Genomic DNA, 13,938 nt, shown 5'->3' on the forward strand with positions numbered 1-13,938 from the left:
GCATAGGCTGAGAAAATACAGGCTTCTATTCTCCAGGCAATGTGAAGCAGTGCCTGGATTTACTGAAATATGGGACTAGGCTCATGGACAGGTTTCCCTTATTGAGTCCATTCCTTTTTCAGCAGCTTTTCAAGATCCACTCTCAGATTGTGGCTGCCAACCTGCCTGTCTTGGGCCCTGAACCTATCCAACGCAGGGGTTTTACTGCTCTGTGACCTAAATGATGGCCAGCTTGTTAAGGATGAACCAAAAAGGTAGGAGGGTAGGGTTGTAACTAACGAAACTGAATGCCACTGTAATGCCTTGGAATGAATGCCTGACCAGGAAGGTGATGGATGCAGAGAAATCCAAATTCCTTTAGTTTCTGGCCCAGGGTCCATGTGGGAAGATTGGTTGATGTGACTGATTGCCGTGAGGGTAAAATTAATGAGGTTGGATGAGGCTTGGGAGGAGTGGGACTATGAGCTTTTTGGGGAAGTAGGCAAACTTTTCATGGAATTCCCAATTGTTCTGTTTCATTAGTGAAAATCTCAGATATAAACCCACAGAAAACATAAGGCACGTTCTCCATGAAAGACAGTTTGTACCAGGCATCAGGGATGGTTTTGTTTCTAAAAATCCCCCATAAGATTATTTGGGAATGTCAGCAAGATCCTGGGGAAAATGTCAAAGCATCAGTCTTTGGATGGAGATTCAGTTACGGATAAAGAGAAAAGTCTAGTTTGTTTAGTTCCTTAGTAGTGTCACAACTCAGGTTTCATGATGAGTAATTTGGCATTTATGTTTATTGAGAGTTTAACCTCAAAGCAAGATAATTTTTTTTCTGAGTCCCAGGGAAATACTCTTTGGTTTTGTTTGCCTATTACTTCACCACAATTTTTGTGCTCAGATGGTATTTCTTCCATTCCCCCTTCTACCACTACCACCACCACTATCACACACAAACACACACACACACATTTTTTCTCTGTTCCTAACTTTAGTTTTTTTTGTTTTTGTTTTTGTTTTTTGTTTTTACCTTCCTTAGAAGGAGGGAGGAAGAGGAAATCTTCCATTTCTTTTACAGAGGCTGCATTTTTTTTTAAGCTCTTTATTGAAATATAATTGCTTTACACTCTTGTACCAGTTTTTGAGGTACACCAAAGTCAATCAGCTGTATTTATACATATATCCCCATATTTCCTGCCTCCCGTGACCCCCTCTCACCCTTCCTGTCCTGGCCCTGTAAGGCATCACCCATCATCAAGTTGATCTCCCTTTGTTATATAGCAGCTTCCCACTAGCTATCTATTTTACCCTTGGTAGTGTATATATGTCTATGCTACTCTCACTTCATCCCAGCTTCCCTTTCGCCCCCCCCGCCCCCCCACCCCACGTCCTCCAGTCCATTCTCTGCATCTGCATCAATTTTTACAGATTTCTCCTTGTCTGTGGCATCTGGATTTCTCCTTGTCTCTGGCATCTGGCGTCTGTGGTAGTTTTAAATGCACGGAAGTAATAGAGACAAGGGTAGACTTTCAAGGCACCTGCTTATGGTTTCTCCTGAGATGCCAACTTCCTTAATGAACACTTCATCTTCCTTTTCACTCAAACAAAAAAAATGGATTGGTTATTCCCTATTGGCATTAAAAAAAACTGACTATGAATTCTTTTTAATGATAAAAGTATTTGTTTATTGTAGACAAATATAAAAATACAGAAAAACACAAAGAGGAAAATAAGCCACTCTATTTCGGTATTATGTGATGGCTCATATTTTTTCTATTTTTAAGACAAAATTGGGTTCATTCTCAACATGCTGTTCTGTAATTAACTTTATTTACTTAATTATATCATGCATGTTTTTCATGTTACTAAATATTTTTCCAGAATATTATTTTAATGGCTAATATTCCATTGTACAGCCATGACTTAACTAGTTTGCCCTGATGTTGAACATTTAAATTGTTTTTTAATTTAAAACATTAAGCTAATAATGTTTCCCCACTCTTGGTGATCAGTCATTTTACTTGTTTATTCAACATATTTGAAATACCTCCTCCCTGCAGGGTGCTTGACATTTGCAGAGAGGGGAGACACCAAAGGCTGAGATGCTCAGATTTAGAAGACCAGTGGTTGAGCCCCTAGGGCTCTCTTTATGGGAAACTACTCCTCCCCCAAAGATTACCAGTAGAAGATGTAGAAGTGCAAATGAGGAAGGCAGAATCCACAACTTTCCTAGTCTCTTGCCTTGGGGCCCAGGTCCTCAGTGTATAGACACCCCAGGAAGCGCAAGTTAAGAGAGCAAACCCACTTTGAATATGGTTCAAGTTCAAAGGGCTTGCTTGTTCCTTAAGTTGCTTAGGTATGCATTAAAATAATACCTTCTAAACCGGGAAATCTGGATTATTTTCCTATGGGCCAGTTCTTGGGTCTCAATTTTATTATCTGTCTAACACTGATATCAAGGGGGTTGGATATTACCAGTTTCTCCCTTAGCCTTGTGCATTATTGGGGTATAGAAACAGGGTTTCTCATTCCCTTTCTGATCCTAAGGTTTCCAAGGAAAGAAATAAAAGGTCTCAATTAAATATATATTCTAGAAGCATTTATTGCAAAATGAAGTTGAGTTCCCAATCTGGGAAAATGACGAAAGAGAATTGTTCTACAGCTCTTTTGGGGGAAATCCCTCTTGGGAGGTGGCGGGGTGGGGGTACGAATGGATGTTATAGTCACCTGTCCACTTACTGTTACCGTCCCTTCTCCATGGCTCCAGAGATGGTTTCTGACCTGGAAAAGTCATCAGGTTTTATTGGGTACTGGTCTCCCCAGGGTTGGGTGGGGAGAACTTTTCAAAAGTGCATGTTGAGGTAAAAAACTCAACACCTTAAATACCTCCCTCTAGGTAGGTATGTAGTCTCTGTCTCACTTATCTGTATGAAGTCACAGTTGGTCTTTTTGGAGCTAGCCAGAGGAGGGGACGGTTGCTCCTTCAGGAGTCTGGACAAAACTCTTACATTTTTGGCTTCCATTCCCTCTGATTCTCAGCCACACAGCTGGGTTGGACATGGTCTGAAACTCCAGGGGCGAGTACTTTGAAGGTCTTTTTGGATATGGACCCCAGATCCAACTCCCCTTTTATCAAGCTGTAAAATTACAGGCAGAAAGACCAGGAAGTAACCTGTAGGAAAGATGAAATGGAGTCTATCCAAGTTAGGAGGCCCAGATTCCCATTTCAGCTCTGTCAAGAACTTGCTGTATAATCTTAGCCTCTATTTTCCCATGTACAGCAGATATCAAGAGGACTATAGATCAACCCTGTGATTTTCCAATTGTTTTTCTTATCTCTTCTCTCCGAGAGAGAAGCTGTGTCCACCTCCATTGTCATGCAACTGAGCAAGTAAGTTCCTGTGGGATGCTATCATGCACTGCTGCCGTTGCCTTAGGACCAAGCACTGCCTGGGGAGCGCATGCAGTAGTACTTGCTCACCACTTGCCTACACTGGTCACACTTGACCGTGCAGCACCACTGGAATTTGCAGTTACAGCTGCTGATAGCCTCAGTTCTCTTCTCTTCCACCTGCAGGCCACACTCTGTGCACAAGCGCCTGCAGCTGCACTGCTCCCACCTGGATGTGTTGTGGCTGTTCTGCAAACACTCCCGACCCTCTGTGCCATAGATGCCCAAGCTGGAATTGCGGGTACAGTAATCAGGCGATTCCTCTAAAAAGATCAGCTCGGCTTCTGCACTAGGAAGGAAGGCCTCAGTGGGTGCCCAGTGGCCCTCGGCACTGTTCCCAGCCCTTGGCCGCCGCTTATCCATCTCAATTTTCAGTGCCTGGTCATACTTGGCCTTCAGGTAGTCGCCCATCTCCCGGAAGTTAGCCAGCTGCAGCCAGCAAGTCTGGATGCTACAGCTCCCTGAGATGCCGTGACATTTGCAAGTCCTTTTCATGGTGGCTCTCACTGCCTTCCGAGAGAGAAAGAGAGAGGGAGGACAAAAGGAGATTGGCTCTGGGTAGAGAAGACCAAAGGCTAGCCATTAAGGGAATATTTTAGAGTTGTGCTTCTTAACTTACATCAGAATTACGAGGGAGGCCTGTGAGAAATATTGATTCCTGGGCCCTACCTCAGATCATCTCAATTAGGAAGTGCAGAGGTTTAAAGGCCTTGGTATTCGTGATTTTAATGCTCCCCTGGGTGATCCTTATGGAAAAAGCCAGGCAAGTGTTGAGAAGGTTACTGGAATCAGGAAACCTAGGGTCAAGGCCCAACTTCATCACTTGTGAGCTTGTTCTTTTTCTGCCCATAAGAATAAAAATGATCAAGAAAGTACTTTCTAAATTAAAAAAGAAAAATATGATCATTGGCACTGTTATTGTATTGAATCTGGGGGCTAGAGTATCTGTGGGTATTTGGATTTGTCTTTTGGGCCCTCTCCCAGAAGGAAGGAAGTTCTGGAGTCTGAACCCCTATCCTCAAGGCGATTACCCATGGTTGTAACTGCCTTGAAAACCATTTCCCTGAACAACCAGGACATCTAGGAATAGGTTCAAAGGGATATTTCTATGCTCTTAGCTCTAAATACAACTAGGCTGCAAATCTGAGTTCAGGACACTCTAAGGATTGCTGCCTGCCAGAAGTCTTGGGGGAGAATAGACCTTCCAGAGATGCCTAGATCAGTCTCAACCCCTCCAAGCCCAAGCATACATTAGACCATAGGGTGTGTGATAAATCCTTGTTAATTTCCTAGACCATGCCGTTGAAATGGTTAAAATTTTAAGTCATGGAAGCAAAGCCTTCGTTTTGGATTGTTCTGTGTTCTCAGAAACCTGCCTGTAGAAGGAGTTAGCATATCAGGTTTAATGACAAAAGGACTAGGCTAGAAGATCTGTGTTCATTGCCTGGTTCTGATGCTTATAGTTGTATTGCCTTGGCCAAGCCACGACTCTGCCTTCACTGGCTTTGTCATCCAGAGAATGGGGATAGCTATCCCAGTTCTGCTGGGTGGCGTGAGGATGAAACACATATGAGACAGCTCTTGGTAAGTTGTGAAGGTCTGTATAGATGTGAGGCTGTTGTAAATGCTGAGCCTGTTGGCTCACTGGTCAGCTATTATACATACCAGCCTGCCTGCCCTGTTGTTATGAAGATTCATTAGGGCTCTGGCATCCTTCCCCTTCTCCAGGCTGTCCACAAAAAGTTTAGAGATTCTTTCCCCAAATTCTACATTATCGCTGCAGCCTCCCCAGATCCAGCCATGGCCTCCTACACATAAGGAAAGAATAAGTTCTGCGTATGGCTTCCTGCTAAGTCCCAGGAGAAGGGTCACGGTCATTTTAGCTGACATGGCCAAACAATCCCCAAGAGTCCTAGAAGTGTGAAAGCTATAGCTAAAGGTGAGACAGGGAGGGAATTCCCTGGAGGTCCAGTGGTTAGGACTCCGCATTCTCACTGCCTTGGCCCAGGTTCAATCCCTGGTCAGGGAACTAAGATCCCACAAGTTGCACAGCATGGCCTCCCGCTGCCGCTCCCGGCTCCCCCCCTCCCCAAAACAAAGATGGGACAGGGAAATGGAGGTATTTGGGGTGGGAAGCCCACCCTTCTCAAAGCCAACTGCCCACTCTTCAGGCACTCCCCAGCTCTAGACAATTCTACTCTATACCCAAAGTAAAAGTAGGCACACTGGGGCTGGCCTAGATGATCTCACAAGTTCATTGCAGTTCAGACATTCTAGAGCTCTGTACTATTATCCTACAGTACTCTTGTTAGAGCCACTTCCTCTCAATCTGAGTAAGTCCCTTGGCTGTCTGCACATAATTGGGTAGCTCTGGATTATGGACAAGCCATTCTAAGCCTGAAATATTAGGGTTAGCTTTAAACTCTCTTTGGCCTCTTCCTTCCTAGATGTCTTGTTCTTGTCAGTTTTAGAGCCTGGTGCTACTTGCTGATCCTAGAATCAGCTCGGTTCTTAGGAGAGTCTAGATCTAGGAGCTCCCACCATTGAAGTTGCTGCTGAAGTCTCAGGGTTTGAAGAAGCCAGGTCTCTCAAACTTTCCCTGGAAGACTTTAGCCTACGCTCAGCTCTGTACCCCTCACCTCATCCCACCCCCATCAGAGAGCACAACTTACCTGTTTTTCCATTTTTTGACACATCACAGCCACAGTTTTCAAAGTCGCCCATGCTACAGTTCTTGGTGATGGTGTACACGACTCCAGCAGAGCTGATAGCGTGAATGAAGGAAGTCTCCCTGGTGGCTTTGGAAAGAAAGAGGGGACTGGAAACTAGGACCCTGATGACCCAAAGCAGAGGTTTTGGAAAAGCAATGCCATTTCGTTTCTCTCTCCTTTCCCCTTCCCTCTTTGGGTTTATTAAGGGGGTGCTCTTCTACTTGAAAGAACAATGCATGCCTTTCCAGCATGCTTACTTCATTCAGGCAGGAATGAGCATCCCCATGCTACAGATGGGGAAAGTAAAACCCAGAGATAAAGTGATGAGACCAAGGCCACTCTCCTCACCAGTTATAGTGTTGGGACCAGGACCCTGTCCCCTTGATATCTAGCCTAGGCCTCTGTTCATTAGCCATTGCTTCTGGTCCTCAGGCAGTGAGGACTCAGGGCTATGAGGGTGGCTTATGAAAGACAGAAGGACTTCTTTGTCTTTCTGACATGGAGCTGGAGCCATGTAATAATCATAGTGATAATACCTACCACCTACTGAGCCTGTATCTTACTAACTCTTTATAAACATTGTCCCATTTCACTTCTCATCCTATCTGTATATCCCACAGGAATATACCTTCCCCCCTCATGTTCTCTACTCCCTTCCCACCAACTTTTCTCAGGCAACTCTTCATTAATAGTTTCTACATAAAGAACTTTCATGCAAACTATTATACATAGTTACAAACAGGTGCATGGGCTCAGGCTCGTGCATGTGCATGCATGCACACACACACACACACACACACACACACACACACACTCCACCTGAGGCATAGCTCATTGTGATCTCTCAGCTTCTTTGTTGTTGGGATTTTATGACAGTTGAAACTCCCTTGGGGTCTGCAAACACACAGCCCTTTCTCCATTTTTATTTCATGCAAATCAGTACAAGATAAGTGTGTACAAACAAAATACAGGCATGCATTAAAAAATAGAATAATTACATTTCTATAGAGATAACTTTGTATTCACCTAATTCAACCCTTACAACACTCCCAGTGAGCTAAACAGATGACCTTATTGACCCAAATGACAACACTGAGGTTGAGAGAGGGGAAAGTAACTCACTTGAGATCACACAACAAGGAAGGGGCAGATCACTAACTTTTTCATTTCACTGTACACATACACATTACACATACGTATATACTGCAAGCCCAGCTTCATGGACATATACCCCCTTGTACAGGTGCACAAACTTACCACTTCTCAGCCTGTTGTGAGTGGAAAGCTGGAGAGCATTTTCAGGGCAGTTCCAGCGTTCCCAAGCAAATTGGAACTTACACTCCTCGATGCCACTCTGGGCACCCAGGGCCACGCTGGTGGTGTAGGTCAGATAGGCCTGGCAAAGGGAAAAGGATTGAGCTTCAGCCCTGGCTCTAGTCAGGTCGTCTGGGTCGGAGGGTGCAGGAAGGACTCAAATGGGTTAGCGCTCCATTAGGGAACAGTCAGTCATAGATTCCTCTGGGTGGGTGACTTCCGGCACTGTCTCTCCTCCCCTCTTTTCCTTCCCCAAAAGAATTCCCTTAGGAACCTGGTTGGGTAAAAACAGGAGCAGGAGACCACCCTACCTTGGGACCTGTTATCAGGAAATTGTTCACTGACCTACCAAAAAGAGAAAAAGTGAGGCAATGGTGAGTGAGGATGAGTTAGTGGAAGCTTCCTTGGTGAGGCGTGAGGGGGGTGGGGGGACTTACCAGGCAGAGGCACTGAAGGTTGCATAGCATATGCCCACAGCCACCCTGAGTATAAACAGGTCCCCCATGGCCCTTCCCACACCCAGTGGACCAAGTCTAGCCCAGGGCCAAGTCCAGAGAAGTGAGGAGAGGGCAGGGTCTTTCTCAGTATTTATGTAGGGAAATGCTGAAAGGCCAAGGGGGAAAAAATCAACAGCTCTTTTCATTTGTCCCTCACTGGCAGGACTGCAGGAGCCACTGACCCAATGGGGGACCAGGGAGGAGGGACTGAGCCCAAAACCTCCAAGGGAAGCCCCTCCCCACCCCGCCCTGCCAGCCCTTCTTCCCTCCCAGGCTGACAGAGAGGCTGAAGCATTTCCCTACCCAGGAGGTTTCTACCCTCTATTATAAGTCAGACATTTGTCTCTTCCTGCTTGAGGGCTCATTTTTCAGAATCTCGTAGCCCAGAGCAGGCACGGTTTCTAACTCTGCTAATTCTGAAGATAGGTCACCTATCCCTCAAAACTATGGTGTCCTCACCTGTTAATGACACTCCACTCCTTACCCTGCCTTCCTCCTCAAGGGGTTAATAATTACAGAGGAACTCTATGTGGGGCCCTCTCCTACTCGTTTTACCCAAGTAAGCAAGTGCACCATTCCTACGTCCTCCCTGAGTGACTGTAAATTCATGTGGGACCCTGGAGCAGACACACTTGAGGCCACCTCTGCAACAGTCCCTTCTACCATATTCTACCAAAGTAAGTTCTGGTAAATTTCCTTCATTCCTAGTAGGTCTACCATTTTGTATTTGTTAGAGCTCCAGGTTGTTAACTGCTTGTATATGTGAGAATCAACCTTATTTGAAAAGACGTATGCTTTTCTTTCTGGTACTGCTTTGTTGCCAGGACATAAGCTCCTTAGGCAGGAATCTGTGTTTAAGATTCACTCTGTATTCTTAGTGCTGAAGATGAATGAACAAATGAGTGAAGGAATGAATGAATGAAAGAACTTGTGGCCCCTAGGAGGAACCGGAGGCATTATTAGGTAGGGTTAGGGACTGCAATGAAGGGGTGGAGATCTTCCTTGGTTAGTGGAACTCTTTCCTAAGGCTGGGGAAGGCAGGGTAAAGAGATGCAGGGGAAAGTTCAAATAAGAAGTTACAGTCCTTACTCATTACTCTGTGACCACAATCCAGATCACTTCACAGCACCCTCGACTAGATTTGGATGAGAAAGGGAGCTCAGAAATCCCCTCACCAAAGGAGTTCCAGGGGCCAAGGAGTCCCCAGGACTTTTTAGAGCAGTGCACTCAGAGTATGGGCTAGGATTAGTGTCAGCCTGCAAACTATTATCTTTATGTGGCAAGATAAGTACAGAATGAAAATGTTTACAGATTTTTATAGCAGTTTGACAGAGTGATTTTAGATATGTCGAAATCTAATAACAGATTTTGGCTCCTATTCTGTGTCTTTTTTTCTGTTTCATTTTTCTAGGAGGATGGGTGTGATTGTCTCAAATGCACAGTGTCCTTAATGGACTAAAGCTCTGGCTCTGAGCCCAGCAAGTTCTCTTCCTTTGTTTGCTTGTGGGATTCTCTCCTTGGCGAAAAGAGGTATCCCATACTGAGTCACCTGGGAAAAGCACACTGAGTTTGTTTCAGTGGTCTTTTCCCTGTTTCGTATTTTTCCCAATCAAGAATCTAATGTTTGCACCTGAAACTGATTTAATATTGTAACTCAGTGATACTTAAAAAAAAAAAAGAATCTGTTGTTTAACTTTCACTTCTTAAGACAGCAGGGTTGATTTCCATGCCATTGACTGTGTGGTCAGAACAGGGGTCACATTAGACCCGAGGAATCCTCCATGCACCTTGAAAGAGTTTTAGGAGTGATTCCACATTCACTTCCTGTGTATGAGTGAATGGGTCTTATTCTTCTGTGCTTACCATAGCACTTGGCATTTAGTTGGTACTCTGTAAAAATATTCTTTAATTTTCTAGGAAGGAGAGGGGAAGGTGGTGAGCTTTTTGCATGTAAACTTTATGCTTGCTCCTGTTCACATTCTCTGAATATCATATAATTTCTCTAAAAGGAATTTAGGATGTTAAAGAAAGGCCTCTCCTCCAGATATTAGGAGCCTTGGATGTTGGCAACTAATTTCTGTGACCTTGGGCAAGCTATTTACTGTCATGTGGACTCAAACACTTCACCTGTAAAATGAGAGAGCTGGGAAGATGTTGAATGTCCTCTAAGGATTTTACCAGCTCTCCTACATGCCATAATCCTAATTTTAAGATTTACAAAATTTATTAATCCCAGAGGTGATTGTAGGCCAGAGATGGGAAAGTCTTATCTTCTCCAGCTGTCAGCATGGGAATCTTATGTATCTTTAAATTCTTCAGTTAGCCATTTGGGTAAGTCTGTAAGATGGATACCTGGAGGGCAACCAATGCCTTCTTCAGAGTCCTTTGGGACTCTGTCTACATAAGACCGCTCGTTCATTGTGGTCGAGGGTGTCCTGGAGGGAGAGAAGAGCCAGAGATAAGCACTCCACACTGAAGTCTACAAATCATTTACAGCCAACCTGTCCATCCATTTCCTTCTACTATCTCATTAGTTTTTAAGTGATGCTGCAACTCTCAGTTTCTCTCTTCCGGGAATGGAAATCAGGAAGTGAAGACCAGAGTAGAAGATAACAGTGGGGATAGAGTGGGCCTATGACCAGACAGACAGAATAGTAGTGTCTCTGAACTAGTAGTGTGCTGGTGGATATTCAACAACCAGTTTCCACGTGACAGGAGCCATGATTGGTAGAGTTTGCTGATTTGCATGGTGTAAATACTCCCACCATGGCTGATTTCAAACTACCAATGTGCATTTGGGAAGAGATGAATAGTGGCACATCATTGTACAGTATTTTTATCATAGGCATAATGGAGGTAAGTAACCTTAAGGTATAGATAATAGTAAAATCTAGTAGAATAATTTGGAAGTGATAAATTTTGAATACTTATCTCTGTTTTTGTTTTTGCTTTTGGCTGCTCCATGCAGCTTATGGGATTTTAGTTCCCCGACCAGGGGTTGAGCCCTGGGCCCTAGCAGTGAGAGAGAACACTGGATCCTAACCACTGGATCGCCAGGGAATTCCCTTTTTTCTTTGCCTTTACTTTTAATATATTTATTTATAAGTTTAATTGTAAGTTTATATAATTTAATTTCAATAACAGCTGTGTTTAACAACCAGTTTGCAAAATTCCTGAAAATTTAACAACTGGTTTTCTGAGAATGGACAAGCTGCCTCCCAGCACACCATTGGATCTCTGTATCCTCCCTCTAGGCCACTGGGAGGTAAAGTGCAAAAGATTTCTCTGTAGAATTTAACACCAAATATCTTGTTTGTTCCAGTTATGTGCAAGGCTTTAACCTTTGCTGAGCCAAGGTGTTGCTACCTGCCCTCAAGGAGCTGAGTATCTAGTAAAAAGGAGATAAGGTCTGTATCTAACTATAACGTAGGGCATCAAGTGGTAAGTGGAATGCAATGACTAAATGCACTGTATTCCACTGGAATGGTGTGCATAGAGCTAGATAGGGGTAGGACAGGATAATCCTGAAGGCCCATATGGTCCAGGATGTTGAGATACCAGGAGTTTCAGGGGAGCACCGGAGACAGTAATCAATGAGAAGTAAGCCAGAGTCACCCTTGCGGTGCCCAGCTTCAGGAAATCTGGAGGCCATTTATAGAGCCATAGAGGCTCCCATTTTTACAGGGCTATAACTGAGGCACAGAGAGAGAGAGAAGATTTACTCAGGGTTACAGAGTGAGTTGGGGCCAAGAGAGCCTTGATGCTACCATTCTAGTTTGCCCAGGACTGAGGTGTTTCCCATGGCCTGGGACTTTCAGTGCTTAAACCAGAACAGTCTTGGGCAAACCAGGATGGTTGGTCACCCTGCGGTGATGGTGGTGTGCATCCTAAGCTAATGCTTTTTCCAAATGTGCATTCTCACTAAACTCCCCAGATCCCTGGTTCCTTCACAGTTCTTTTGCAGGCTCCTTTTTCAGGGCTCTGAGAATAGAGGGGCTGCTTAGACTGTGGAGCAAGTTGTGGGGGGGCGGGTGTGGGAGTTGAGGGAGCGGGTGGAGAGAGGGTGGAGATGACTGGAGAATGCCAGAAGAGAAAGAGATAGGATTCTGACTTTTAACACTCCTCTGCTAATGAGATAAGGGGCGGAGATGGGGGGTGGAGAGGAGGAGCCTCCGTGCATATTCTCCTGAGCAGTGACACTGAGCAGAGCTCAGGAATTTTTAATCTCTGGAAACGTGTCTCTTCCTACCCCCTGGTGACTCCCAGTCCAAATGCCACAGCTGCTTGAGCTCCTGACCCCCCTTTGGACGCCCCAATTTGGCCTCGATGGCTTGCAGAGTTCTTCAACAATATGCCCAGGGAAGGAAGAGGAGACTACTTCAATTTTCCTTTGAGATCTAGGGTTCCAGGTGTGGGGAAGCAAATAGGCCTTCCTGTGTGGAAAACGGGAGCAGTTGCTGGAACACATGGGCCTGTGAGGGCTGGGGTACATTAGAAGGGGGTAAATGTGTAAGCCAGGATTAGATGTTTCTTGCTCAAAGGTGTATTTCCTTTCTCAGTTGGGAAGCTGCTTAGGGCTTGGCCTTGTCAATCCCAACCACACAGGAATCTCTCCAGGGATAGCAGCACATTCTCCCATCAAAATGCAGTGCTCAGATGGCACAGCGGTGTCATCATTAGCCTAGAAAGGTTTTAAAATCCCTTTGTTATAGTTTTTATTCTCTCACTGTTCAAAACTCCCATCTCTGGACATTGGATAGGACACAGAAGTTCCCAATTAATGTTTCTTGATTGATTGTTGGGGAAGTATGGAGATGATTGTGGGATTTTATTAGTTTTCAGAGAAATGTGCATTCATCGATCCATTTATTTATTCTAAAAATATTCACCTACGTAGTTCAGGCTAGTATTCAAGACTTATGGGTCTAAGATGGATTATCATCACTTGTTTTTATTCTGGAAGAGCTCTTAGTCTGGCCTGAGAGAGAGAAGCTTGAACAATTTATAACAGTACAACTGTTTTGTACTGTTGCTCTGGGAAGGCTGGAGGGGGAATAAGAATAATGAGTTAACTCCACAGGCAGGGACTTCTGATAGAGACCTGCCACCTGGTGGCAATGAATGGTACAACATGCTCTTCATAATCTCAGCCTTTATTGAGCACCTGCCTAGTAGGTAGCCAGCCAGGGGTTGGCACTGTGATGCATATACAGTAAAGCTTCTAAGATGATATTGGTCCTTAAAAAACTTGCAGTGCACTTGTGGATATAAAGAGTCATTGAAACAATTTTCAAGCAAACAACATTATATTTGATGTACACACATGAACAAATACACTTAAAAAATATGTAAGTAAATAATACTTGTTACCAAAAAAGTAAATAAGATGGAAATATGTAATGTAAAAAATGAGAGTCTCCCCTCCACTCCCTGTGAATAACCATTATGAACAGTTTAGTGTGGATTCTTTTCTTTGAGTATGCAAATGTTTATAAATACATACATATATACATAATTTAAAAAATAGAATTCAACTTGTTTTATCTTAATTTTTATATTAAATAAAAAATTAAGCATGTTAATACAAGTAAATAGTCTATAAGGTTTGTTAAGAAAAGCAGCAGCCTCAACTATACCCCCATTGTCCTCTCAAGAAGCAACAACTTTCAGTTCTTTTATCTGGTGTTATTAGTATTATCTCCATATTTCTACAAAACCTATTCATGTCCTATTTATTGATTTTTTTCAATTTTAGGTATTATTTGTTGACTTCTCACCATGGGTGATGAGGATTGGCCTCTCTTTTATTTTCCCACTTACCAAATACAAATGCATCTTTCTCATCTTTCCATCTCCTAGTGTAGTTAAATTTACTTCCGTCAATATTGAGTATTTACATTATGATCATGTATACTATTTAGAGGAGAGTCATGTAATAAATCAGGCTTACTTTGCTTTCCCTACACGTCTTTTTGTT

General features: G+C 43.8%; 1 protein-coding gene across 1 annotated transcript; it reads right to left on the bottom strand.

Moving 5' to 3' along the window:
- Nucleotides 1-3,421: 3,421 nt before the first annotated feature.
- WNT8A (Wnt family member 8A) lies at nt 3,422-7,984 on the bottom strand. Its single transcript, XM_057708086.1, has 6 exons — nt 7,902-7,984; nt 7,776-7,809; nt 7,408-7,546; nt 6,112-6,237; nt 5,105-5,247; nt 3,422-3,949 (listed from the first exon to the last, which is right to left on the bottom strand). The coding sequence occupies exons 1-6, from the start codon at nt 7,967-7,969 to the stop codon at nt 3,422-3,424; spliced, it is 1,038 nt and encodes a 345-aa protein (XP_057564069.1). The 5' UTR covers nt 7,970-7,984.
- Nucleotides 7,985-13,938: the final 5,954 nt, after the last annotated feature.

This window comes from Hippopotamus amphibius, chromosome 1 (assembly GCF_030028045.1).
Source record: "Hippopotamus amphibius kiboko isolate mHipAmp2 chromosome 1, mHipAmp2.hap2, whole genome shotgun sequence".
Taxonomy (NCBI): domain Eukaryota; kingdom Metazoa; phylum Chordata; class Mammalia; order Artiodactyla; family Hippopotamidae; genus Hippopotamus; species Hippopotamus amphibius.

Bases quoted from the DNA above. Each gene is read 5' to 3' on its own strand.
- WNT8A (XM_057708086.1), bottom strand. From the start codon at position 7,969: ATGGGGGACCTGTTTATACTCAGGGTGGCTGTGGGCATATGCTATGCA. The intron at 5,248-6,111 runs GTAAGTTGTGCT...CCTTATGTGTAG, and splicing joins GTCAAAAAATGGAAAAACAG to GAGGCCATGGCTGGATCTGG. The intron at 3,950-5,104 runs GTATGTATAATA...CTCTCTCGGAAG, and splicing joins ACAACAGGGCAGGCAGGCTG to GCAGTGAGAGCCACCATGAA.